Source organism: Lissotriton helveticus, chromosome 3_1 (assembly GCF_964261635.1).
Source record: "Lissotriton helveticus chromosome 3_1, aLisHel1.1, whole genome shotgun sequence".
Lineage (NCBI taxonomy): Eukaryota > Metazoa > Chordata > Amphibia > Caudata > Salamandridae > Lissotriton > Lissotriton helveticus.
Window position 1 is genome coordinate 1969869502 of NC_136061.1, and position 25471 is coordinate 1969894972.

The following is a 25471-nucleotide window of genomic DNA, read 5'->3' on the forward strand; positions in this document are numbered from 1 at the left end:
TCCAACTAGTGCAAGACTAGCCAGGTAACAGCTCGTCTGCTGAACATTAAGAAATGTGACCTAACTCTGCATCTGGCTCAAGAGAAAGCGATCTTGTTTATTAGGGTAATAAAATGACAATCTCTCCTGATTTTACCTCATCAGTTAAACATATACCTAAAGCAAGCCAGACCTATTGTCTTTGAGTATGCTTGTTAGTAGTTTGATATAAATGAGTAACAATAATGATTTTGCTGTAAATAATTACACTTAGTAATTAAAACTGTACTTATGTGACCATCCCGATGTGGGCACTGGAGAGAGAGCCACTGACTCACACTGCCTTCATTCTCAGCTCCAAAACTCTCAGTCATGCCCCCTTATGAACACGCTCCCACAGTCTGAACTCACTCGTCACCTAAATGCCACTCTGCTCACATGTACCATACAAGCACGTACGTGCATACGTTCGAGAGAATCCGCTGTGGGACGTTTTTGCCGGATAAATTCCCGAAGCACGTGTGTTAGCAGCTTATCAAGGACTGCACATACGACGCTTCACGTCCAGTATACCTAGGATACCAATATTTACCCTGAGGGATATTCTTTTATGCGATCTATGTGAACTACCCGACGGCCCTTGATGCTTTTTGATACCTTTATTCCCACCTTGGAATATCTGCACTAGTATCTGTACCATTACATTGGCCGGTTTCTCTTTATTTGACTGCACTACTGAAAGACTAACCATCTATTACAATTGCCCTGACGAAGCTCCCAAGGCTGGGGAGCGAAACGCGTTGGCTGTCCTGTGCACTTTGAGAATAAGAAAATAAAAAGAAAAATATACTTTTTGAAAAAACTTTGGTTCTGTTGATTGACTTCGAACTTGGTGCTGCCTCCATTCTTCTTGAAATTTACCATACAAGCATAGGAAAACCCAATAGCTTAGCATTATAGAGCTGAGACCTCTTGGCTTTGACAATACTTAGTAAAGTCAATTACAAATACAATACAAATCGCACTAAAGCAAAGAGTTTACAAATGATAACAAATTCAGAATCTTAACTTATATAAAATAAGCAATGTAAATACAGTAACATGCTGCAAAACCATTAGGTTCAAAAGGCAAGATCAATTGCATTTGGCAGTGCTTGATTTTCCTCCCATTTCTGTCTGCAATACATAGAGCTGTGGCTACTCCGGTAATCATTCATTCAAAAGCCACAGGCGTGCATGCCTCCAGCAGCTGCACTTTTTGGATGCGTCATGTAGTTCTTAGCACACCACAAAATATACTGTGGGTCTTCCCTCGAATAATAATGCAAATACTAATTGTCTCCTTAATACAGTCTTTGGCTTAAGTGTGACTTGTTGTTAATAACTAGGTCAGGCACAGCACCCCAACAGTTGTGAAACCCCCCTTCCACGCTCTGACACCTTTTCCCGCTGTTATTTTTGAGCTTGCGTGAATGAAACCCATTGGCAACATCTGTTCACATCCCTCTCTGAAACCATTAATCTCTGCCTGTGTCCTTGGGCCTTGTGTCCATGCAGACGGTTGGGTGGCTCTCAGGTAAGTCAAGATAGGTTAGGCTCAGTTAAACCAACACATCTGCCAGGAAGAGTATTCAAAGGACTGCAAAACCATGTTTCTGTGGATAAAAGAACCAAGAGAATTAAAGATGTGATATAGTCCACGGAAGAAAATGTCTGATCTTGCCCAGCGATTACTTGTAAAGTGACCTTATGTTCAACAGGCGCCATCAGCAGACTAGGCCAGACTCGGATGTACATGACCAGGCACTCCATACTTCCAGCTTCCAGACAGCCTCGTCATCAATGTGTTGAGACCAGTGAATCAGCGCTCTATCCATGCCCACAAGGTGTTATATATGCCAGCCTCACCCTAGCAGATTATGTCAGCCAAGTACACATATAAATACTGGTTTCCTAACATTTTCTCCACCTGGTCCTCACTGGACTTGACTCCGTGAATGCACACTTTATTACATTCAATACAGATTTTATTATGAGGAGAATTCCTTTTGCATAGTTGCATTCTTCTTTCTCCTGCTTTCGGATTTTAGCTTAATACAATTGTTGTAATCTTTTTGAATCTGGTTGCCTGGACCTCAATTATTTCTCAATACATATTTAATTGTGCCTGGAGCTTTGCACTGAGACTGCTACCAGAGGGAATGGTAGTCTTGTGGACTTCGCTCCCCCTTCATGCTGGATGCATCCGGGTTTGACGGGACACCGCACTATGGGCCAGATGTAGGTAGGCATTTACCGGTCGGTAACGGCCGAATTCGGCCGTTACCGACCGGTAAATGCAATTTGAGATGTAGGGCCCTGTATTTTACAGACTCGGTAAATTTACCGATAGGTAAATTTACCGATTATGTAAAATACCGAGTCGGTATTTTTACGGAATAGGGAAAATTTGATATGTAGGTGGGACTCTTCTGAGTCCCACAAGCATTAAAAAATCGGTATTTTACCATCAAATACTATTTGATGGTAAAATACCGATTCTGGTGTGCTTGCACATGTGTGCATGCACACCTATGCCATATGACAGGCAGACCTGCCCTTAGGGCAGGTATGCCTGCCACATGGCACCCGAGCCTCTTTTGGGGGTGCCGGAGGGTGTCAAAGTGACACCCCCTGCACCCTTGTGTCAATCGGTATTTACCGATGCGGTAAATACCGACCGGTAAATGCCCAATCATTCCTATGGGCTTCAAAGCCCATAGGAATGCATGGGCATTTACCGGTCGGTATTTACCGCATCGGTAAATACCGATTGTTTCCGAATCGGTAAATGCACATCTGTATTTACCTACATCTCGGTACTTTTATTTGACCACTTCTTAAATACCGAGTCGGTATGATGCGGTATTTAAGAGGTGGTAAAATAAAATTTACCTACATCTGGCCCCTAATGCTTTACTATTCATTCCTTTACTGAAGGTGGACCACCGTCCTCAACATCTTCTCAAACGTGTGTCTCTTATTCTTTGATCCAGTTAATTGATGTGATTGAGTATCGGCCCGGGTCAGGTGCTACTGATCGCCTGTGAGCGTCACAGGGCTGTGGCACGGATAGGCACCGATGTACTCTACACAGATTCTACCATAACGAAATGGAAACCATCAGCTTGTGTGTCATTCCAACGCCTCTGACTGAATTCAGAGCCAGCCCGGAGCTAAGGAATGCTGTGGAGCACTACACCAGCTCACATGCACATAAGAAGTTACTGACAAAACACGTTTGATATACCTTTTCTTCAATTGCAAGATTGAAAGGGTACTCTAAACAAAACAAATAGCAACCAAAAAGTGCGTTTTCTTCCTTAGAAAGTAAACAAAAAAACCTCGTGGGGAGGATTACGAAATTAAAAAGACAGATGCACCTAACAGAAGCGTTCACTGTGAGCTATCGCGTTGGCCCAACTCGTCCAAATATTTTTAAAAAATTAAAAAATCCTATGCTTTACAGAGCTCGAAAATTAAAAATATGAGGATTACATTTCGAATTCAAAGAAACATGTTTACACTTTAGACTTTATTGCTGAAACGTTTGATGGAGCTGGAAAGCATTCAAAGGTCCAAAGCAAGTGGGGCATTCCCTGATGTCTAAACCAAACTAGCTGGGAACCAAGAACACACATTTAACGCTGGAATTTAATTATGAAGAGATAGACAAGGTAGACATATTTCAAATCAGGACATAGAGATAGAAAAATCTAAAAGTTAGATATAGATTGAAAATTCATCCATCCAGCTGTAAGTTTTTAAATGTAGATTTATGTACATGAAGGAAAACCACAACCCTTAAAATCCACGCTCAATAGAACAAGCATTGGAAATGCAATAGGTCTCGCAGCATTAGAGTTAGTGCTTTTAGAATTGTTTATGGGTTTTTTGTTGTAAATCTTTAGCATTTTTATTTCTTGTAGCCAATGCTAAAGAATTACAAATCAAAAAAGCCATAAACAATTGTAAAAGCTTTAACTAAAAATCCTCTGAGACCTATTGCACTGTGTGAGGGTGAGGTGTTGAGGGTGAGTGAGGGTGAGGGTGAGTGAGGGTGAGTGAGGGTGAGGGGGTGAGGGTGAGTGAGGGTGAGTGAGGGAGGGTGAGGGGTTGAGGGGGAGGGGTCGAGGGGGAGGGGTCGAGGGTGAGTGAGGGTGAGGGGTTGAGGGTGAGTGAGGGGTTGAGGGTGAGTGAGAGTGAGAGTGAGTGAGGGTGAGGGTGAGTGAGGGTGATTGTGAGTTAGGGTGAGGTGTTGAGGGTGGGTGAGGGTGAGGGTGAGGGGTTGAGGGTGAGTGATGATGAGTGAGGGTGAGTGAGGGGTTGAGGGTGAGTGAGGGGGAGTGAGGGTGAGTGAGGGTGAGTGAGGGTGAGTGAGGGTGAGTGAGGGTGAGTGAGGGTGAGTGAGGGTGAGTGAGGGTGAGTGAGGGTGAGGTGTTGAGGGTGAGGTGAGGGTGAGGTGTTGAGGGTGAGGTGTTGAGGGTGAGGTGTTGAGGGTGAGGTGTTGAGGGTGAGGTGGTGAGGTGTTGAGGGTGAGGTGTTGAGGGTGAGGGGTTGAGGGTGAGGGGTTGAGGGTGAGTGAGTGTGAGTGAGTGAGGGTGAGGTGTTGAGGGTGAGTGAGTGAGGTTGAGGGGTTGAGAGTGAGTGAGGGTGAGGTGTTGAGGGTGAGGAGTTGAGGGTGAGGGGGTGAGGGGTTGAGGGTGAGGGGTTGAGGGTGAGGGCGAGTGAGGGTGAGGGGGTGAGGGTGAGGTGTTGAGGGTGAGTGAGTGAGGGTGAGGCTGAGGTGTAGAGTGTGAGTGAGAGTAAGAGTGAGGGTGATTGAGGGTTTCAGTGTTAGTGAGGGTGAGGGGTTGAGGGTGAGTGAGGGTGAGGGTGAGTGAGGGTGAGGGGTTGAGGGTGAGTGAGGGTGAGGGGTTGAGGGTGGGTGAGGGTGAGTGAGGGTGAGGGGTTGAGGGTGAGTGAGGGTGAGTGAGGGTGAGGGGTTGAGGGTGAGTGAGGGTGAGGGTGAGTGAGGGTGAGGGTGAGTGAGGGTGAGGGGGTGAGGGTGAGTGAGGGTGAGTGAGGGAGGGTGAGGGGTTGAGGGGGAGGGGTCGAGGGGGAGGGGTCGAGGGGGAGTGAGGGTGAGGGGTTGAGGGTGAGTGAGGGTGAGGGGTTGAGGGTGAGTGAGGGTGAGGGGTTGAGGGTGGGTGAGGGTGGGTGAGGGTGAGTGAGGGTGAGGGTGGGTGAGGGTGAGTGAGGGTGAGGGGTTGAGGGTGAGTGAGGGTGAGTGAGGGTGAGTGAGGGTGAGTGAGGGTGAGGGGTTGAGGGTGAGTGAGGGTGAGGGTGAGTGAGGGTGAGGGGTTGAGGGTGAGTGAGGGTGAGGGGTTGAGGGTGGGTGAGGGTGAGTGAGGGTGAGGGGTTGAGGGTGAGTGAGGGTGAGTGAGGGTGAGGGGTTGAGGGTGAGTGAGGGTGAGGGTGAGTGAGGGTGAGGGTGAGTGAGGGTGAGTGAGGGTGAGTGAGGGTGAGGGGGTGAGGGTGAGTGAGGGTGAGTGAGGGAGGGTGAGGGGTTGAGGGGGAGGGGTCGAAGGGGAGGGGTCGAGGGTGAGTGAGGGTGAGGGGTTGAGGGTGAGGGGTTGAGGGTGAGTGAGGGTGAGGGGTTGAGGGTGAGTGAGGGTGAGGGGTTGAGGGTGAGTGAGGGGTTGAGGGTGAGGGGTTGAGGGTGAGTGAGGGTGAGGTGTTGAGGGTGAGAGGGTGAGGGTGAGTGAGGGTGAGTGAGGGTGAGGGGTTGAGGGTGAGTGAGGGTGAGTGAGGGTGAGGGTGAGGGGTTGAGGATGAGGGGTTGAGGATGAGGGGTTGAGGGTGAGGGGTTGAGGGTGAGTGAGGGGTTGAGGGTCGCTGCATCCCATCTTCCGTGTGTGTCTAAATGTCCAATGTGGTGAGGAACCATACGTGGTAGGTCTATCTCTAGACGGAACCCGTTATGCTTGGGTTAGCAGCGGTGAGTAATGATGCATCCAATAGTTCTGGAGGGCCGCCTTGATAAGGGCCTCATGCATGGAACTGTTGTGGAACAAGGAAGATGTGTAAGCATGGTACTAGAGAGCTTCTTGAGCAACAAAAAAGAGCATAGATGGGAGCTCGAATCATGGTGCTAACAGAGGTGGCGCATGTGGGAAGGTCTCAAAAGGGTGTTGAAATGATGTCAGAAGAAAGAAGGAGATGCGCTCAAAATTGGTCTGAATAGTATTAAAGCATAGTAAGAGAGGCATGATAATACATATGGAATATCAGAGACATCAAAAAGTGGAGGACAATGAGTGTAGAGCGGCCGGCAACTCCGTAGGTCTAAAGTCCTAGCCGAGAAAGGCCCTCAATACGTTATACATGGGTGAACAGGGAAAGGTATATACATAATAGAGATCTAAGTATGAAGAAAGGTGGTACAATTTAAAACGGATTAGCCGATCTTCGTGGTGTGCATGATGGGGTGGGCCAGAGATGGGGACAATGGGAGATGATGCAAAAGTAATGCACACATTGCGGAATGCACGTTACCAAATGGTGTGCATGCGTGAACGGGGGCCGGTAAATAACAAACAAAAAAAAGCGCACTTGGGCATGAGTGCAAAGTAAGGCATGTCAATGCTGGAACGAACCAGCAGCAATGCCCAACATATCCCTTCACAAGGGGTGCGAGGGGGCTGGTGGGCGCCGGGTCCTGCAGTGTTAGCAGATCCCAAAGCGTGTGAGCGTGTCGCCTCTGGAGAGGTGTGTCATCCATTGGCTCAGTAGGGAGATTCTTTATATTGGAAGAGTAATGGAAAGCAACGTGTGATGGGGTAAAATGTCAATGGTGAAAACGAGGAGAGACTCCCGTCGACGTGTCCCGTCATACACGATTCAAATCGGCTGGTCGGTCTGCGTGTTACAAAGAACGTTCGGCATGCCGATTGACGGGCCTGTGGCGAGTCATGATAACCATGGGAACAAGAATTCCCAGTGTAAACAAAGAGCGGAGATAATGTCAGCTTCCCCCCGAGAACGTGTGGGGCTGTTGGAGGCGGGCGCTACATAGCTTATCCAAAGGAATATGTGTATATGGGACAAGAGTAAGTAAAACAAGTGAAAGCGGGATGTAAGTAGGGGGGAGGAGAAGTCTGGGCAGGCAGGATGACTCAGGGGAGGGGGCGGAGCGGGGCAGAGCGGCATGTGGGTGTGAAGAAGCCGGGCCTTTGAAGTGAAGCTAAGCTTCACTTCAAAGGTGTCGGAGGAATGCGGGCGGCTGTGCACGCGCTTTTAAGCTCAATGCACATGCGCATTGAGCTTAAAAGTCACGGGCACTGCAAGGAATCGCCACGATTCCTTGCAAGTTAGATAAAGAGTCGATGAGCCCCTATAGTCTCGCTTGCTCGATGCGCATGCGCATCGACAGGCGAGACCTAAAAAGCAGCGAAGTACCAAAGAAGAAGGAGCAACGAGATAACTCTCCAAGGAGCAAACACTGAAGTGATTATTTAATTCCACGTGTTTAGGGCGGGAAAGGAATTATAGAAGGCAATTGAAGTTGTGTTGCACAGTACAAACAGAACAACTGGGGGCAGTGGCGAGCGGGCTCCAAGAAGGTTGCGCTGTGTGTGAGCTCTGGCCTGGCCCCCGCTCATCCAATCACCCGTCTGCCTCTGGTCTCCAGACCACGTAATAAATCGGCGGACAGTACCTGGATTTTCGATTCAGCTGATTAGAGTCAACAGTGGGGACTGTGGGTGGCGAAAAACCTGGTGTGCTCCCGCCCATCTAACAATGTGCATATTGTCTATGCCCGATTGGATGGAGCTAGATATGAGCCTTCGGACTACATGAGGAGCGACTCACACTTTAGAATGGTGTGTGTACCATTACGTTTTATGTATCCAATAACTGTCTTAGCTCTTGGGATTGTGTTTTTTTAATCATTTTGAATTTTGATAGTTGAATGTACATAGATGATGTGGTGTTTTTATATTCATTTTTATATATTTGAATATATTATGTATCTTAAGAGAACTACATACAACAAAATAAAAATTCTCTTTTATCTTACCTTTTTGGCTTTGTGCGGTTGATGATGAGTGGAAGAGTGTTATATGAGAAGTACCTGTATGCTTTGAATAGAAGGTGCCCAAAGGGATCCATCCTGCTACTGACAGAAGTGTCTTATTCTGGTGTCCTGTCCCTTTGGCGGGTGGGACCCCTCTCTCTTTATTCCACCAGTATGCTCCTGGGGCGTATTATGGAGATATTAGTTTAACTCGTCGGCAGAAAGGTGATACCGATGAAGTGACTGTGTGTACTGACTCCCCAGTCCCCCTCACCTCAAGAGTGACCAGGCCACGTGCTGGCAGCACACTGAGGGTTGCTGTGCCTTCAGGAGAGCGGAGAGGTAGATTTCTGTGTGAGGTTGTTAAACAAGAGACTGAACGGATAGGGGGGCAGGGCCGTCTACTGTTTCTTCGGACATGGACCCTGCAGCCTGGATAGGAACAAGATGTTATTGAAGACAAGGGCTACAAGTCACGTGGTATGAAGCCTCATTGGTCATCCCTGGGCAGCAGAGAGTGGAACACAAGGGAATGGCATTCTAGTTCACACAGATGGACTTCGCAAGGGTTTTTTTGTCTAGAATGGAAAACAAACCTGGATATTCAACTGGGACCATTGATATGTGTCTTCCTTGTATACTGGGGTGTGGTTAATGTTGCCCTCTGTGTTGCAGGCCAGGGGAATAATTCGCTGGGCATCAAAATAGGGGGTTGGGAAGGCTTGATTTATTACTATGACGTTATTGTTTCACTGTGGTCTCTACGTTGTCCTTGTCTCTCCACTGACTTATTATGACCTCCGAGTCCCCTTATTCACATTTTCAAAAAATTAAAATTTGAATTAACAGAAGAACAACTTTTCAATTTTTTATCCTTTATTTAGTGAGTTGTAGGGCACGATTTCATGTTGTGCGGGACTCTATCGGTCACCTTGCTCACACTATGCTACGTTTAGTTCTGCTGATAAACAGTTTTAAACCTGAAAACGGAACATCTTCCTTCTATGCTGAATTGAAGTAATTCGCCCATAAGCTTGAACTGAAGCAAACATGCGAGCGCGCACCTTTGTTTGGACTGCAGCAGAGGGCAAGTGTTAGATCAAACTCAATGGAATGACTCGAAAGGCTAATAAAATGTAAACTGCAACAATGGTAAAAGGTTGTCAAGAATGTGTATCCTGCTCTGCGGTATGCAGTAATGTGGGAAAGCAAATACTGTACACCAATTATCTCCAACCACTGTTAAACAGGATTTCCATTCAATCTTTTTCTCACTAACTAAACTAAGGAACAGCTCTAATCAGAAATTTACAATTTCCACACAGAAGAATCTTTTCGTAACGATTTGCACAAACTACAATGGTGCAAAGCTATTTTACAAGGCTCTTGTTTTTAGGTCTGCAGTTAGCCTAGACTTTTTGATTATAATTTGGGCTGCCGGTTTTATGGTATTTATTTTTTTTGACAATTCCGTCCGTATTTATCCATATTTATTTTGGGTTTTGTGGAAAAATGAAAAATGAAGCTGAAATTAGTATATTTCCACGTTTATTTAACCAAAAAATATGCATGCATGCATGCTTGAATGTCTGCCAGATTCCAGTGCTGTGAATACCGGCATAAGATAAATCAATGCACTTGTATGAAAATATGCACATTTCATTATCAACCTTGTGCATATCTACTGGTGTTAAAGCCTCTATGATAACATTCATTTTTTAACCCCCACACCTATTAATTCACACAGCTATTGGCCTGGCAGTCACGGCAGACTATTTAGAATACTCACAAAGCAACCCAATTTCCGGTTTTATCCACATTTGAAAATAAATACAGACAAGAAAATAAATGTTTTCTGTCTGTATTTATCTGTAAAAATCAGTAAAAAGGGAAAACAGGGAATCCTAATTATAATTCAAATCTAGCTATCTGTCTATCTATCTATCTAAATATCTATCTATCTACCTATCTATCTATATATCTATCCATCCCTCTATCGATCTATCTATGTATTGCCTTGGTCCACCACAAGCGCCTGGATATACCCTCTTGGGTAAATAGCTGCACGATAGAAATAGAATGATTTATTGATTGATTGATGTAGAAAAACATGGATGCTGGAGCGATTAATCGATGTGTAGAGTAGATGTATTTATTGATGAAAAGATTGCTAGATGGCTATGGGTGCATACGTAGGTAACATATTAGGTACATTGCTCGATAGATCCAAGCAAGGTTGGAAAAATGAATGTATGAGTGTGGGTGCATTATGGATGAATGGCATGGGTGGTGAACGGATGCATAGGTATTTATGCACTGTATGCATTGGTGTGTGTAGAGGCTTAGGGGTTCAGTTCTAATAGCACAGTGCTGCTCTCTGACAGTACTAGGTCCTCTCTGGCTGGTTCTTTCCAACTTTTCAGTCAACTCCCAGCCACAGCAAAACACAATACACATGACAATCATACACCTACACGGCCACATCTCAGATCTAGTAGACGTACTACGCAATGCTGCTCCTACAGACTAGCCCTTTTGCAAATGGAAAGGGTCTTGTGCTATCAGCCCTCCCAGTCCCAGATGCCCTGTAAGCAAACATGACAATCTTGTGCTTATATTGCCATATGTGTATGCACAGACCTCCTGATTCTGACAACCACATACATTAATCTAGGCAAGCCAGTCAGAGTGGGGTGGGTGGTGAAGAGAGAGGGAGAAAAAAGGGAGCGAGAAAAAGACTTAGGGGCTGATTATGATGGCGGACGAACCTGAGTCCGTCCGCCACCATAGAGAAGGAGGGACCGTCCGCAGGGGCAGCGGCGGTCCCTTCGTGCAAATTAGGATGTGACCGCCACCCTGGCGGTCACATCCTGTATTGTTATCATTGCGGCGGGTGCTGCTTGAAGCAGCACCCGCCGCAATGATAAAAATGTTAGTTGTGCATTTGCATGCACAAAGCAGCAGGCACCTCGCGGTGCCTGCCGCTTTGTGCAGGCAAATGCAGGGGGGTACCATAGGTACCCCCCATGTGCACCCCCACCCCCCCTTCACCCCTGGGGGCCCGCAACGGGCCCCCAAACACAAGTCCGTATGCCTTTACACGGCGAAATGCCGCCGTGTAAAGGCATCTTTCTGCAGACATCCTAATATGGCTGGCGGTGTCTGATAGACACCGCCAGCCATGTTAATGCTTTTCCGCCGTGGCGGAAAAGCGGAGGACAGATAGTAAGACCCACCAGCCATCCTAATATGGCGGTGGGTCTTTCAAGGCTCCGCGGCGGATTTCCCGCATCCTCTGGGCCGCTGGTGGCTTCCGCCGGCCCGGTGGATGCGGGAAATCCGCAATCGTAATAGGCCTATGTGGCCTGGGACTCACATTCTATAGTATCTTGTGCAATGTCTGCAGCTCATGCACCGCCATCTTCCCTATGCCTGCACCTTGTTACACCCTCTTTAATTATACACATGCCATCTTCTACCAGCAGGAATTCCCCAATTTTCGCCCATTGGTGAGTCATCTGTGGCAACCTGCAGTGAGATGTGTGCATAGCCCACCTACAGTGTGTGTGCATGGTCACATGCTGTGCACATCTAATATGGGTCGGGGACGCCGGTTACTACGAGGGTGATTCTACCAAGAATTTGGAAACCACACGTACCCATGTGGTGTTTTGGGACGAAATTTTGTCGAAATATATGAGTTGGACCATTATACAATTACTGTTTGGATGGCACTAACGTGCTGAATTCTGGCGTCCTCTATATACATGGCGATTTGAAACTTAAGGCATCAATTTGTCGTCTCCGTCTACTAATAGATTACCCTGCCGGGTTGGAATTATCACCGGATGTGGGCCTTAAAAGATAAAGATTCAGCCATTGAGCCCTGAAGAGTTATAGTGTCCTTGATTGTATAGACCTATAACGAAACACGTGTCGGCTGGCTGTCAATTTCCATTGGTGTGACCATCTAAATAAAAGGAGTGACACATCAAAACTTAAAGAATCAACGTTGGATTTTTGTCTTCGTGAATTTGATATATTAGTATTTAACTTGTTGATACTTAAATCTGTGTGCGCGGGAATTAGTTGCTTAATTCTTGAATGTAAATTCTTACATTTAAAATTGAGGGGTTGTTGTGGGGTCTCCCCTCCCTGCATGCACCAGTTACTGTTGCTTTTTTCATTTGATATGTATGCTAATATTGTTTGAGCGCCAATTCTTCCCGTATACTTAATACCCTCTTGCTGTTGTTCACATCTAATATGTGATGGCCTCCATTAGCTGCCCACCTCACCCTTGGCCGTCTCTTCCTTTCTGCCAGTGAGTCAACACCTGAAAAACGAGGACGTCCTCCCCTGTGGGCTCATAGCTGCTTCTCCAAAGAAATGGTATGCCAGTTCACTGGTGATATTTTATACATTATGAATGAAAGTTACCATCAAACAAAAGGTGAGGAATGTGGGCTGATCAATATATGATTGACACTTAGAACAGATCAATGGATGAGAAGGGTTGCCTCTGTGACCCCTCTCTAATAGCTCCTACTAAAAGTGAGGGACAACTAAAGAGGTCTCTAGCCAGCATAAAATACCTCTGAATCATGATTTTTTTTCCGACAGGGAGCTGCATATGAAACAAGCACTTGGCAAAACCAGTAGGCTTCGCCTATTCAATACCTATTGGCGTGGTAATGTTTTTTAGACATTTTGCTGGCTGCCGTGCAACATGGCTTAAAGTAAATAAAAACAAAGCACTATGACATGGTCAGCATTCACCGCATCGCAGCGCTATTTTCTGTTTACTTTAGGCCATGTTTTACAACAGCCCACTCTGCTGTGCAACAGCTCTAAAACAACAGATCTATTTGGCTTTGTTAAAAAAAAAATTGTGGCGGACCGAAGGGATACAGGAAGCAGGACAGTGGGAGGTAAGTATGGTGGGATGGGCAAGCAACATAAGGGGTGTGAGGGAGAAGTTGGTGGAAAACGAGGAATGGATGTAGTAGGGCGTAAAGAAAATGGACAGCAGGAGGTGGCAAACAACATGAGGAGGGTAGTTGATGGAAGACGAGGAACGGAGGCATGAGGGCACCAACAAAATGGGCAGTGGCCGGAGAACAAGCAATATGAGGGGGGTTTGAGGAGGGAATAGTTGGAAAACGAATGGAGGCAGACGGTCACACACAAAGAAAGACAGCGGGAAAAGTGAGGGGAGTCAAGCAACATGAGGGGGTGGGTGAGGGAGGTTTGGGCAAAACCACAGACAGTAGGAGGTGGGATAGAGTAAAGAAAAGCACAGACAGCAGGGGAGGACGGATGGACTGCAGATACATGCACACTTAGAGAATGTATATCTAAAAGTAAAAAACCTCCCGAAGCGCACAGACAGTGGAAGGACACTGGTCACAGACGGGAAATTTGAGTTGGTCCATGCTTCACTGAAGGGACAGAAACTCGAAGCCAAGACAGAAGCAGTGAGCTGCTGATCAATAAGAAGCAAGGAAACATGAGCAACGTGGATGCCAACCAAAGGTAAGTAATGGACCGGCTCTCAGCCCCCTTTCAGCTTTTAGTCTACAATAGATTTCCCCTGCAGACAGTGCAACTTTAAAAAACCAATGAATGCAGCTTCACTTTGCTTTTTTGCAACACAAATCTACCTTGTCAACTTTATCAAGACGAACATCCTCCAGCTCTTCCATAATAAACTCCATCACCTTGATGTGACCTCTCTGAGCAGCACAGTGCAGCATGTTCAAGCCATTCTGAAACAGAAAGTTATTTTTTCATTACTACTGATGACATTTCATTTGACAACATACGAATGATAATGATAAACATGTCTACTCACAAACTATACGCAATTAGGGTATTTAGACCCAAAGCATTCAGTCTTCAATAAGGGTGATTACAATGAACTTTCATTGAATCCTAGTTCTCCTATAGGTTCGTTTTTTTTCGATATACTAGAATTTTGTGAAACTATGTATAGTAAGGAGGGTAAACCTAGCCTTAACCTCTACCTCCCCTGATTTTTTGGTTGTTCAATAAGGGACAGTCACATTCCTCAACAGAAACTGGAAGGAGATTAAGTTGTATCCCTTTTGCAAACTACGGAGGGGCCAAGGACCAGTCGGGCTGGCAAGAGATCACAGCCACTGTAGTTCTTTTCTTCCCCTGAAAACAGGCTGCAAAGTGTGTTCTGGTATCTCTGCCCTACTGACAGAAGTGGGAAACCCTGGAGAGGATGAGCAGGTCAATAGCACCAACGCAGAGGGAAAACAAGCATGGCTAAAACCAATAGGTCTTGTTTTTGTGAACTACTGGCTTTGCCAATGCTTTTTAGCCACACTGCGCAGCACCCAAGAGTTAAAATAAACAAAAGCCTTTGAGTTGGCTGTCTGTGCCATTTTGTAAGTGTGAACACCACTAATGGGAACACCTACAAACTGACTGGGAGTTTTTTTTACCTTTCTAGTTAGTGATCCAAGTTGTACAGGTAACTAAAAAGAAACTAAAGGGTGCAAAACGTTTTTCTTATTCTTAAGCAGGCTGGCGGGGTGAGAGGAAGCCACACGGAGAGGGTATGGGGACGCCTAGACAACACAAGGAGGTTAGGGCAAATGGCACCCAACACCAGTAAGGGTGCGTGGGGGACACCAAAACAACATAGGATGGGACACGAAAGCAACATAGGGAGAGGTCTGGAGGGGAAGCAAAAGGAAAGGGAGGAGGACAGGAGTGAAAGCATTATGGTGGGCATGTGTAGAGGAAAATAATGGGGAGAAGCACACAGCGTCGGACTGGGACAGACAATAAGCCCATGCACCACAAATAAATGGGATCCCTATTAGCAAACTAGATAGCTACAAAAGTGGAGCACATTTGCAAACAGGGCAGTTTTCAAGTAGTAAAGACTTGTTGCATAGGTGTCACGGAAGGTATGGGGAACAGCATGCATTTGTGCTTACTACAGGCAATGTTTATGGTTGTATAGGGGGAAATCAACAGTACAAACATGTCCACCAGACCATAAAGCCAGCCCATAAACAGTGAAAAAACTGGCTCAAACACTGACCTATCAAACCAACCCTTCAGGCACTGCCTGACTGCTCTATAGGTTAGTCCAACCATGGAAGCCCCTGAAAGCACACATGCAAGCCTAATAGTAAGAGTGCAGAGAGAAGTAGTCAAGCAGAAAACAGCAACACAGAGTGCAGGGAGAGAGACAGAGACGTACCTCTCAAAGTGTACCTCAAGTGATCCGGTGGAAGGGGAGATACTGGGGGGGGGGGCACCACACTCCGACCAAAAGAAGCATTATACTGATAACAGTGCTTTGTGTAAAGCTGAAAACAATGTGCATCAGTAAGCCGCTCTGTAATGGGCCAGCACTAACGTGTTTTGTTACTTACATTCTAGCTGGGAGTATGTGTCAAAAGGGAAGGGACTCCAAATATTCTTCAAAACACCCACCCCCACTTCTAATAATCACACTGTGGATACTTATAGCATTAGTAAAGCCTGCCTGACCAAAATAGTATGTTTGGCAATCATCTATTTGATTGCATTTTTAAAACATTAATATAACTTAACAGCAATGTTTAAATAATGTTTAAACATTGGCAATTTAATAAAATAATTGTAAAACATTTCCGAGGGGGCCCAATGATTTGTTTTTTCCACTAGGGGTGGAGGGTGGTGGGGGTGGTGCAGCATTAAAAAGTTTGAAGACCAATTCTCTAAAGGATAGCTTCAAACAAAAGGATAAAAAGCAAAACTTAAAAAACAAGCAGTGGAAGCAGTGGAAGCAGCAGTGCCAGCCAATCAAAGAGATTGTAAAGGGGCAATAATCCATGGAAGGACAAAAACAAAACTGACAAGCTAGGACACAAATAAGAAGCAGCCAAATGAGAGTGACAAGTAAATCAAACAATGGTAAGCAATAGGTGGGCTCCAAACCCCTCTAACCTCTTGGTAAGCCACAAAACACTTCGCAACAGACAGCGTATGCTTTGTTCAGTAGACTTGACCCAAAAATGGGCCCCCGAATTGCCACATGTGACTCCATAAGCCTCGCCTAACTCCATTTCCTCGCAATATATTGGCTTGCATGAGCTGTAGTTAACGCCTATCCTTAACTCAGGTGACCCACCAATGTGTGTGAATAGAGTACTAAAGGCAGTACCTCTGAGAACATAGACGCAAGACTCTTATGCGAATGTGCATTTTCCCTGGCCTCATAAGCCAAGCATGGAGGACGAGGGCAGAGAAAACGTAATATTAGTCACACCTCCAATAGGGCAGGACAACTGTCACTGTTGCCTGGAGACCCCTTGTAGGACAGGCCTCTAGGTCACCAAGAATGTTGACAAGTCAAAGGTGTATGCCACATTCTCAATCCCAGGTGCTGGATCTAATTTGTTTCTTGCCTTCAAATAAAGCAAGCTAGACTTTTTGTCTTTTTTTAAAGAGTTAGAGTAATTTGGGGAGATCCCTAAGGAGATGTGGGGCATTGTACAGCAATGTGCCCAATCTGCATATGGAATTGGATAGCCTTTCCTTCCAATTTAAATAGGGCGTAGTGCTACGTGAGGGAAGTGTCAAACATCCAGATCTGCCCCAAACTGATCCTTTGCTGCCGTGTACTCAGAGCATGCATAACCGGCCAGTCGACAAAGTGGTTTGTATAGGTGCACCCACTTTTTGTTGGGTGTCTGGTAACAAAGCTACTACGGCCAGGGTATCACACATTTGATTTTGTATTATTTTTAGGGAACAACGATGCCAGCAGTTAACAGCCTTTCCCTTTGATACAGGTCTTCCTCTAATGTTTCAGAGAACAGTGGAGTGGAGACACCCTACGTAATGGAAAAAGAATTTAGTGCATCAACTTGAGTATACACTTCACTGCAAGCCCCTCCTTAGAAAAGACTAAGAAACATCACTCTTCATACGGCAGTGGGATTGCCCAAGCAAACAAAAATGATTAAACGTGAGACTGCTGGGCAGCACAGCTCTGCGGCCAAGGACTCCTGATTTGATATCATAGCATGCAACTTTGCGTTCAGCCATTTTTTCCCTTGTTTATGCCAGGAACAGATTTCCTAGGTCACTTCAATAGAATTCCTTGTTCGCTGCCAAGTGCAGGCTCGCTGCGTCTTTTCCAGCTGCCCACAGATATCAAAGGGCTAGATGTAGGTAACTGGCATTTACCAATTCCTTAAGAGCGATTATTACTGAATCGCTATTAAGGAATCGGTTAATGCAATGTAGGTAGGAATCGCTAAAATATTAGCGACTCCTCAAAATTCCTTAATAACGAATCGGTAATACTGATTCGTTATTAAGGAATACCTGGCCATTTATTCCTATGGGCCAGGATGCCCATAGGAATGACTGGGAAGACATTCACTATTAGCGATTCGGTATTACCGAATCGTTAATAGCGGGAGGTATTTCAAGGGTGCCAGGGTGTCCAAAGGACACTCTGTTGCACCCCTGAAATGTGCATGTGTGCACATGTGGCGCACATACATGCCATAAGGGCATGGATGTGTGCCACATGGCACATTTCAAAAAGCAAAAAAGTGCTTTTTGAAAGGAAATCGCTACTTACCACCAACTTGAAGTTGGTGGTAAATAGCGATTCCTTAAGGCTGAGGTGCACTGTTTACGTGCTACCTACATTGCATTTAAGGAATTGGTATTACCAATTCCTTAAATACAAGTGCAATGAGGAATGGATATTAAGGAATCGGTATTTACAGATTCCTTATTTACCGATTCCTTAACTACATTGCACATGGCTAAATACCGGTCGGTAACGCTGAAATTTACAGAATTTCGGCGTTACCGACCGGTATTTAGCCACCTACATCTAGCCCAAAGTTCCTAAAAATTTTGGGCCTTTGGTTGCAGAAATGCTTGTTGGGATGCTCAGAAATAAATGGTACATATGTTAATAAATAAACGTTAATGGTTTGCTGCCCAAACTCTCTCGCCATTAACAGTCAGTTTACAAAAAGCACCCCCAGGAAGGTTCCTCACCTTATTCTTGCAGTTGATCTTGGCACCAGCATTTACAAGGATCTGAAGAATGCGCAGGTGGCCGAACCAAGCACTCAGCAGCAGAGCATTCATACCAAACTGTGAGTAAAACAAACACTGATTACAACTTAGGCCTTGTGAACACTACTCCAAACGTCTAATGATGACAGTAGAGATGGTCTTACACGACCTTGCACACTTTTAAATGCATTTCAATTACATTAACTACATAATCAATTTACTTGCGATTTGAAATATGAAAATGTTGCTAGGATATATTTAAAAGTTACAGCTCTCTAGCAACCGTATCATTTTTTTTGTTAATATATTTTTATTGTTTTAATACAAACAACACATATAGATTCAATATGCAGATAAGTATGCAATCAGGCGTAGCATAAACAAGGACAAATATTAAAAACAGACAAATGCTCATATCGCTATAAAGCACAGTCCCTGGAACCTGCTGTCCATAAGTCCCTGCCACCCAACCTATTAATTCAAGTGCAATAACCTCTCTTATCAAAAGAGCAGAAAAGAGATGTCTATGCTCACTTGTCATAGACCTGGCATTGCTAAATGCAGACTCCCGCCCTTCCCTTATAACCCATCCCCCACCCCATTGGCATAACAACTTTATACATTTATTTGTAATTACATGACTCAGCTGCATTGGCAGTAATCAGATGTACAACAACAAGCAATTACACAGTTCTTGTCTGTCAGAGGTAGCTCCCAAGCAAAACATCAAAGTGTCCATCTCCCCAAGATATGGCAATCCCTCAAGGAAACGCACCTCGAGCTGGCGCTTCCGAATCAAGATCAGAGTCCGTTTCTGGAAATTTTAATAATACCACCAGTGCCTCCCAGGCCCTTGCCGTCTCTAGTGCCTTTTATCTGTTGGCGCGTGTCGCCAGCTGCAGCCTCGTAGTCCCTTCACATTTCGCCACTTAAGAAATTCGGCTTGCCATCTCTGATAACTAGGACCCTTCCTGGCCTTCGAGTGAGTTGTGATTTCCCTCTTTGCCAGCAAAAGCTCCAAATTTATGAATTTGCTTGTTACCTTGTTCTTAGAGATGTGAGGAAACCAGTGTAGCAAACAGAGGCCCATTGTGGGTTCTATGTACCTAGTCGTGACATTCTGCAGAAGTGTTACCACCTCCTCCCAATACGTTCCCAACTGAGGACACCCCCACATCATGTGGGAGAAATCTGCTTCCATTGTACTGCAGCGCAGGCACATTGCTGAATTCACTTTAAAATGCTGATTAATTTTTGCCGGTGTAAGATAAGCCCTGCGGAGTATAAAAAAATGCACCAATTGGAAGTGTGCATTCCTAGTGCTTTTCCACGCTCGTTCCATTAAACCCGCCCATGTTTTCTCAGGGATTTCCACACCTAAGCCTTCCTCCCATTGTTGTCGAAGTGAGCACAGAAGGGTGAGTCTCTCGTGCGTCATTTGACGGTAAAGACATGTAACCGCCTTAATGGTGCCCCCTGCCGTAACTATGTATTGACAAGCCATTGGAGTTGGAGGTTCTCTCAACCCCTCCTTCCAATGTGCTTGAATGGCCGTCATGAGCGCCATGTGCATCAGATATTCCCCCCGGGCCAACTCAAACCTGTCTTGTAATACCTCATACGGGAGTACAGCACCATCTGCGTAGAGGTCCCCCATGGTGGTCAGGCTTCTCGCCACCCTGTAATTCAGCGCCCCCCAATCGCCCCCATGTGGTAGGGGAGTACACATTACTAGCGGGATCTCGGGGCATAGGGCCGCGCAACATGTGCTTGGCGTTGGCTTCTGTTCAGCAGAGTTTAAAAGTCACCATTTCCCGAGTGAGAGAGGAGGTCGGGAGAAGCAACTGCAATAGCAATCTTTACAGCGTCTGTCGAAAAACCTGATGCCCATCCATATCAGGTGGGTCCCGAAATGTACGTGCAATCTTCTGAGTAAACCTCTGCAACTGCGCCGCTAAATAGTACGTTTCATATTCTGGGACAGCCAAGCCACCCTCCGACCTCGGTCTCATTAGTGTGTTAAGTGCCAACCTCCGCCTACCCGAGGCCCAGAGGAACTCAACCATCATTGATCGCAGCTGCGCTCCAAAACTTGATACAGCCTTGAGGCCTTAATAGCCCTACCCCCCTTACCCTCCAATAAGTCGGGTACCGTATAATAAATACGAGTGCTGTGGTACGTTAGGCATTGACGCTCCCATTGTATCCCATGCGTTGTCAGTGGACCTTCGGTCATAGGCAATGTAGGAAACAAACAAGTCTTTGCCCAATTTACTTTAAGGCCAGCAATGGTGCCAAGGTCAGGCAACAGAGTCCTAGCAAACCCGAAGAGTGTCTTCCGTGTCCGCCAAAAACATCGTCAGCATAGAGTGCAATCTGGTGGACTTGTTCGCGCACAGGCCTCCGAAATCATCCCACCCGTTTTAACCCGCGCTGTAGACTGGCGATATAAAAGAGCTGTCCAGTCCACAAATGTGATCAGTAACAGGAGTAAACCCGTTAACCCAGCTGAGACCGGGTAAGTATTAAAAGCAGTAAGACAGCTTCTCAACTGGAATATCATGCAAGGGGACTGTTCAAAAAACGTTTATCAATCACAAAGCACAGGAAAGGGACGACCAAGTCAAGGTGGAAGGGTTGTTATTTACATATAGAAGCACAAAACACAACTAAACTGCAGTACCCATAACAACCAAATGTGCACTGGAAGTATAGCAGTGAGTAAATGGCGCAGTGACACGTGATTAAGAAACAACGTGAGGCGGCGAGAAAACAAAGATCAGTGGTGGTCAGACGAAAGTATTTACCATCACAAACATAATTTAATTATTTGTGGATGACCCTTTGTTTGCCGCGAATGGCGTTATAGAGTCGCCGGCGTTTCGACCTCTTTAATTCGAGGTCATCATCAGGACGATAGTTACACAATTCAAAAGTGCTCTATAGGATCAGGAGGGAAGGGAGGGATAATCAATTGTAATGAAGCCCAGAAACAAGAGAGAATCAAGTAAGGGAGAGGAGAGCACTGGAAGGGTGATAAGGAATTTACCTGGATACACTTAGAGGGGAGAGGGAATGAAGAATCCAGAGGGTGAGTTCCGCTCGTCTGGAGCCGTAGTAAAACATCACTTGGGGCGAGACAGCGTTACAATAGCTGGGTTGAGATCTATGGATTAAAAGGAAGGGGACATGTATGGGGGTAACTAAGAGGGAACGACGGCCATGAGTGGAGAAAGCCCGTGTACGTGGGCGCCGTGGTCTTACCATGTGAGGAAGGTCCAACGTCAAGGGAAGGAGCGTGGATGCCTGGGCTCTAAAAAGGGGTGGGGGGAGAGAAAAAGGAAAACAGACGGGGTTACAACCCGGGGATAGGCAGGTAGTCTATCGCGTGTACGTAATGACTAAGGTGATCCGTGATCTTACCTGGATCGCTGCAGGGGAATGGAGCGTTGAATCTGGAGGTGAACGGCAACCAGCTAAATCGTGGTCCAGAGGGTCGGTATTAGTCCGGGGGTTAGGGGGACGAGTGAAGCGTCTCAAGCGTGCTGCTCGGCATAACCCGGATATGTAGAAGCTGACAGAGTCACCTCAGAATGCTTCGGTCACGCGGGCGCGCTGTTGATTAGAACTAGAGCATGTGGGCAGATTCCTAGTGACCCAGGGGGGACGAGGGAGGATAGAGATGGCAGACGAAAGATGGCCGTATGTCAATAGACATCAAGACAAGGTGAAGCTTGAAACATATTCGGACTGAAATCTAGAATAATGATTCACAATTGTAAGGCAAGGACAATACATACAGGTGATGATATACACGGGCTGACAAGTCGGTTCGAAATTTTAGGCAAGGGGGACACTGGTGAATATAACACATGATCAGTGTAAGAATTAACAAACATCAGAAAATTTCAATATAGGGAAAGAAATAATAAACTCCATATTTCGGGCGAAGATTGGAAGAACAGGGTAATACGTAGTACACAATCCAGTTAATTACAAGGGGAACAATTAGTGGTGTATCGTGTGAACTATGGACTCATGAATTGAGATCAGTAATTGTGGCATGTATTACATTACTAATGCAGGGATTGATATATACAGCATGAATTAAACATACAAGGGAAATTTAAGACATCTATTATACATCAAATAGTAAAAATTGTAAAAAATGGTCAGTGTGGAGAGCAAATCTAAAGCAAGCATAAGGAAGACATGCACGATGATTGAATCAAGGAACAGTTATCACACGGTGTGTGGTAGTATAGCAGGGCAGAATGAGGGTTCTAGGTAGGAGTGATCACTGTGTTCCACTCATCGAGCGAATTCAGACCTTGGGCAACAGAGTTGCAGCGTGTGATCCATCTGCACTCACATTTATTGAGTAGGAGTTGGAGGTTGCCGCCACGGATGGGTAGTAGTGGACGGTCTATGACCTGCCATGTCATGTCTATTTCAGAGTGATTCTTTTCTTTATAATGTGTATCCAGTGGTGCAGTAGTGACATTGCATATAGTGCGACTCTTGTGCTGGGAGATGCGTTGCTTCACCATCTGGGTGGTCTGGCCTATGTAAAGTAAATTGCTCGGGCAACGGATCGCATACATGACAATATTGGTGCGACAGTTGGAGAATTGTTTGAGTTGGTAGGTACGTTCCATGGTGACAAATGCCTTGGTGTTACTGGTAAGGTCACAGACATTACGATTCTGGCATTTGAAGTGGTCTATGATAGGTGGGAGACCCCACAAGGTCATCACAGATTGATCATTCTTTTCTTTAGATGGCCATGTAATAGCATGGACCAATTTGTCCGAGAGGTTATCTCCTCTTTTGTAGGAGAATCCACAAAAGCATTCCCCAGGCCAAACCGCCGCATAACTTGAAACAAGTTATGTCCATTCTAAGCTGTCAAAAGCCTTCTCGATATCTATTGCCAGCACAGCAGCGGAGGGCTTGTCATACGTAACAGCATCTAAGATATTAAGGATGCGCCGCACATGAGCTGTGTTCTGGGGCGGTATAAACCCCGCTTGATCCATGTGTATTAATTGCACCATATACGGAAGGAGGCGAGTCGCCAATATCCGGCTTAAAATCTTATAGTCTGTTGTCAACATTGACAACGGCCGATAAGCCATCCTATCATGGGGAGGATTTCCCAGTTTTAAAAGTAGCATAATTACTGCTTCATGATTAGTGGCAGGTAGAAGGTGCTCCTTTCTTGCGGTATTGTATAATGTTACTAGCCGAGGGGCCAGAAGGTCGACGTATGTACTATAAAACTCCACTGGCAGAACATCCACCCCAGGGGTCTTTTTGCGGGCCATATGTTTGATTGCTCCACAAACCTCCCCAATAGTGATGTCCTGTCCCAGCAACTCAGCCCGTGCCCTATCCAATGTCGGAAGATCTAACCTCTCCAAAAAGTCTTGAATGACCTCCCCACTAGGCACCACCTTGCTCAGTGTAGTAGGGAAACCTGGCAACAGTATCATAATGTAAGCACTCCGACACTCATAAATATGTTCAAATTATATTACAATATCATCTTATGCACCCTATTCACCTTGTTACGTAAGCTGCTAGGCAGTGAATGAGGTGGCCTTTACTTTCCAAGAGACCACCATAGCCCAGATTATCATCACAATAGAACAAAAGTACACAACACATAGACTCATAACAGGAGAGGAGGGAGTGCCACATATGAATCTATGAAATATACCAAACCAATGAGAATGTTTACTTAAAGGTAAGTAACTTTGGTCTCCTGCAGCAGAAATTCCATGGATTATAATGCTTAAATTAAAGCCAACACGCAATACGTCAAAAAAATGAAAGGTGAGAAAGAGCATCAAGTAGTAATGCCATGCAGGGCCCATCACTCACCTACTATTCATCTGCAAGATCATTGAAAAAGCAAGATCACATCATGGCTAACCATGTACAGCTACCAATCATTCTTAAGATCACACTGCAGCAATGAGACCACATCTTACACATCTTACACAATGCCCTCTTGACTACAGATGAAGGGGACCCCTGCCTCTTAAATTGCTGGGCCTCTCAGATACCTTCAACACAGTCAAACATTTCACCCTTGAGTTGCAAATTGGAATCACTGACACTGTACTTCACTGGTTCTCCGTCTACTTTTCCAACTCACACCAGTTCATTCACATGAGCACCTCCAAATCACAAAATATCCCTATCACATGTGGAGTGCCCCAGGCTTCCATATGGTCTTCTGTTACCTTCAACGTTTAAATGAAGCTACTTGGTGCTCACAGATAACAGCATGAACATTCACCAATATGCTGATGATGCACAAATCGACTTGAAGGTTTCCTCTGCTTAAGAAACCCAATGCCTCAAACGCTGCTTGCACATCAACCAAACCTGGACGTCCAGCACCTACCTGACTCTCAACCAGACTAAGACAGAATCAATATAACTTGCCCCAAAAAAAATACAATACAAACCTGGCTGAATGACACGAACATGGACAGCTTCGAACATCAACCTTTCAATGAATGCCAAATCACTTGGATTCACCCTGGACACCGACCTTTACCTTAAGGAACACATTAATAAAAAACAGATGGCCTGGTACAGCTCTCTCTTCTAAAGTACGTCAAATTGTTTTTCCAGAAAGTGACTTCAGAACTGCTGTTTAAATGACTGTACTCTCACATCTGGATGGTGGTAATGCACTACTCGGTGGCCTCTCAGAGTCAACTCAGATAACCCTTAGGTGCTTCCTAGAGGCCCCAGCAGCAGGTCTCATTTGTGGCCGGAAGAAATATGATCCCTTCCTCCCCCCACCCCACTTCTGAACAACTCCAGTGGCTCCTCTTGCCAATCCCCCATCTTCAAAACTAGCTGCATCATTTACAGAGCCATCACAACCAGCACCCTTGTTTGACTTGCAGACAAGCTCACCATCTCTGGGGTTCTCGTTATACCCTCAGCCAGGACACCATCGTCCTGCAGACTAAGAAGTGTAAAAAAGAACAGGCCTTTTCCATCCATGCACTGAGGATCTGGAACAACATGCCCATATCTATGAGGACTGCCCCAATGCTGCTCCAATTTAGAAAAGAGCTGAAGACTCACTCTTTAAAGAACAATTCATGACAATGCATCAACAGTCCACAACTCAACTACTGCTTGCCAACTTTAAGCTGACCTTTGACCATATGCAGCGCTCCTCAACCTTTTGGCTAGGTTTGACCAATAGAAATAAAACATACATAAATAATGTCAGCAGTAATGTGTTGCAAACATATGGCTTTATTACTAAGTTGTTGGTTGAATAGTTCT

General features: G+C 45.6%; 1 protein-coding gene across 3 annotated transcripts in view; it reads right to left on the reverse strand.

The window, feature by feature from the left end:
* Positions 1 to 25471, reverse strand: part of ANKDD1A (ankyrin repeat and death domain containing 1A) — a 335216-nt gene that overhangs the window by 159587 nt on the left and 150158 nt on the right. For all 3 annotated transcript variants that reach the window (XM_078683094.1, XM_078683093.1, XM_078683095.1), the window contains exons 4-5: positions 18131 to 18229; positions 13741 to 13845 (exon numbers count right to left, since the gene is read on the reverse strand). In XM_078683094.1, the coding sequence (XP_078539220.1) occupies positions 13741 to 13845; positions 18131 to 18229 (204 nt within the window). The remainder of the gene's footprint in view (positions 1 to 13740; positions 13846 to 18130; positions 18230 to 25471) is intronic.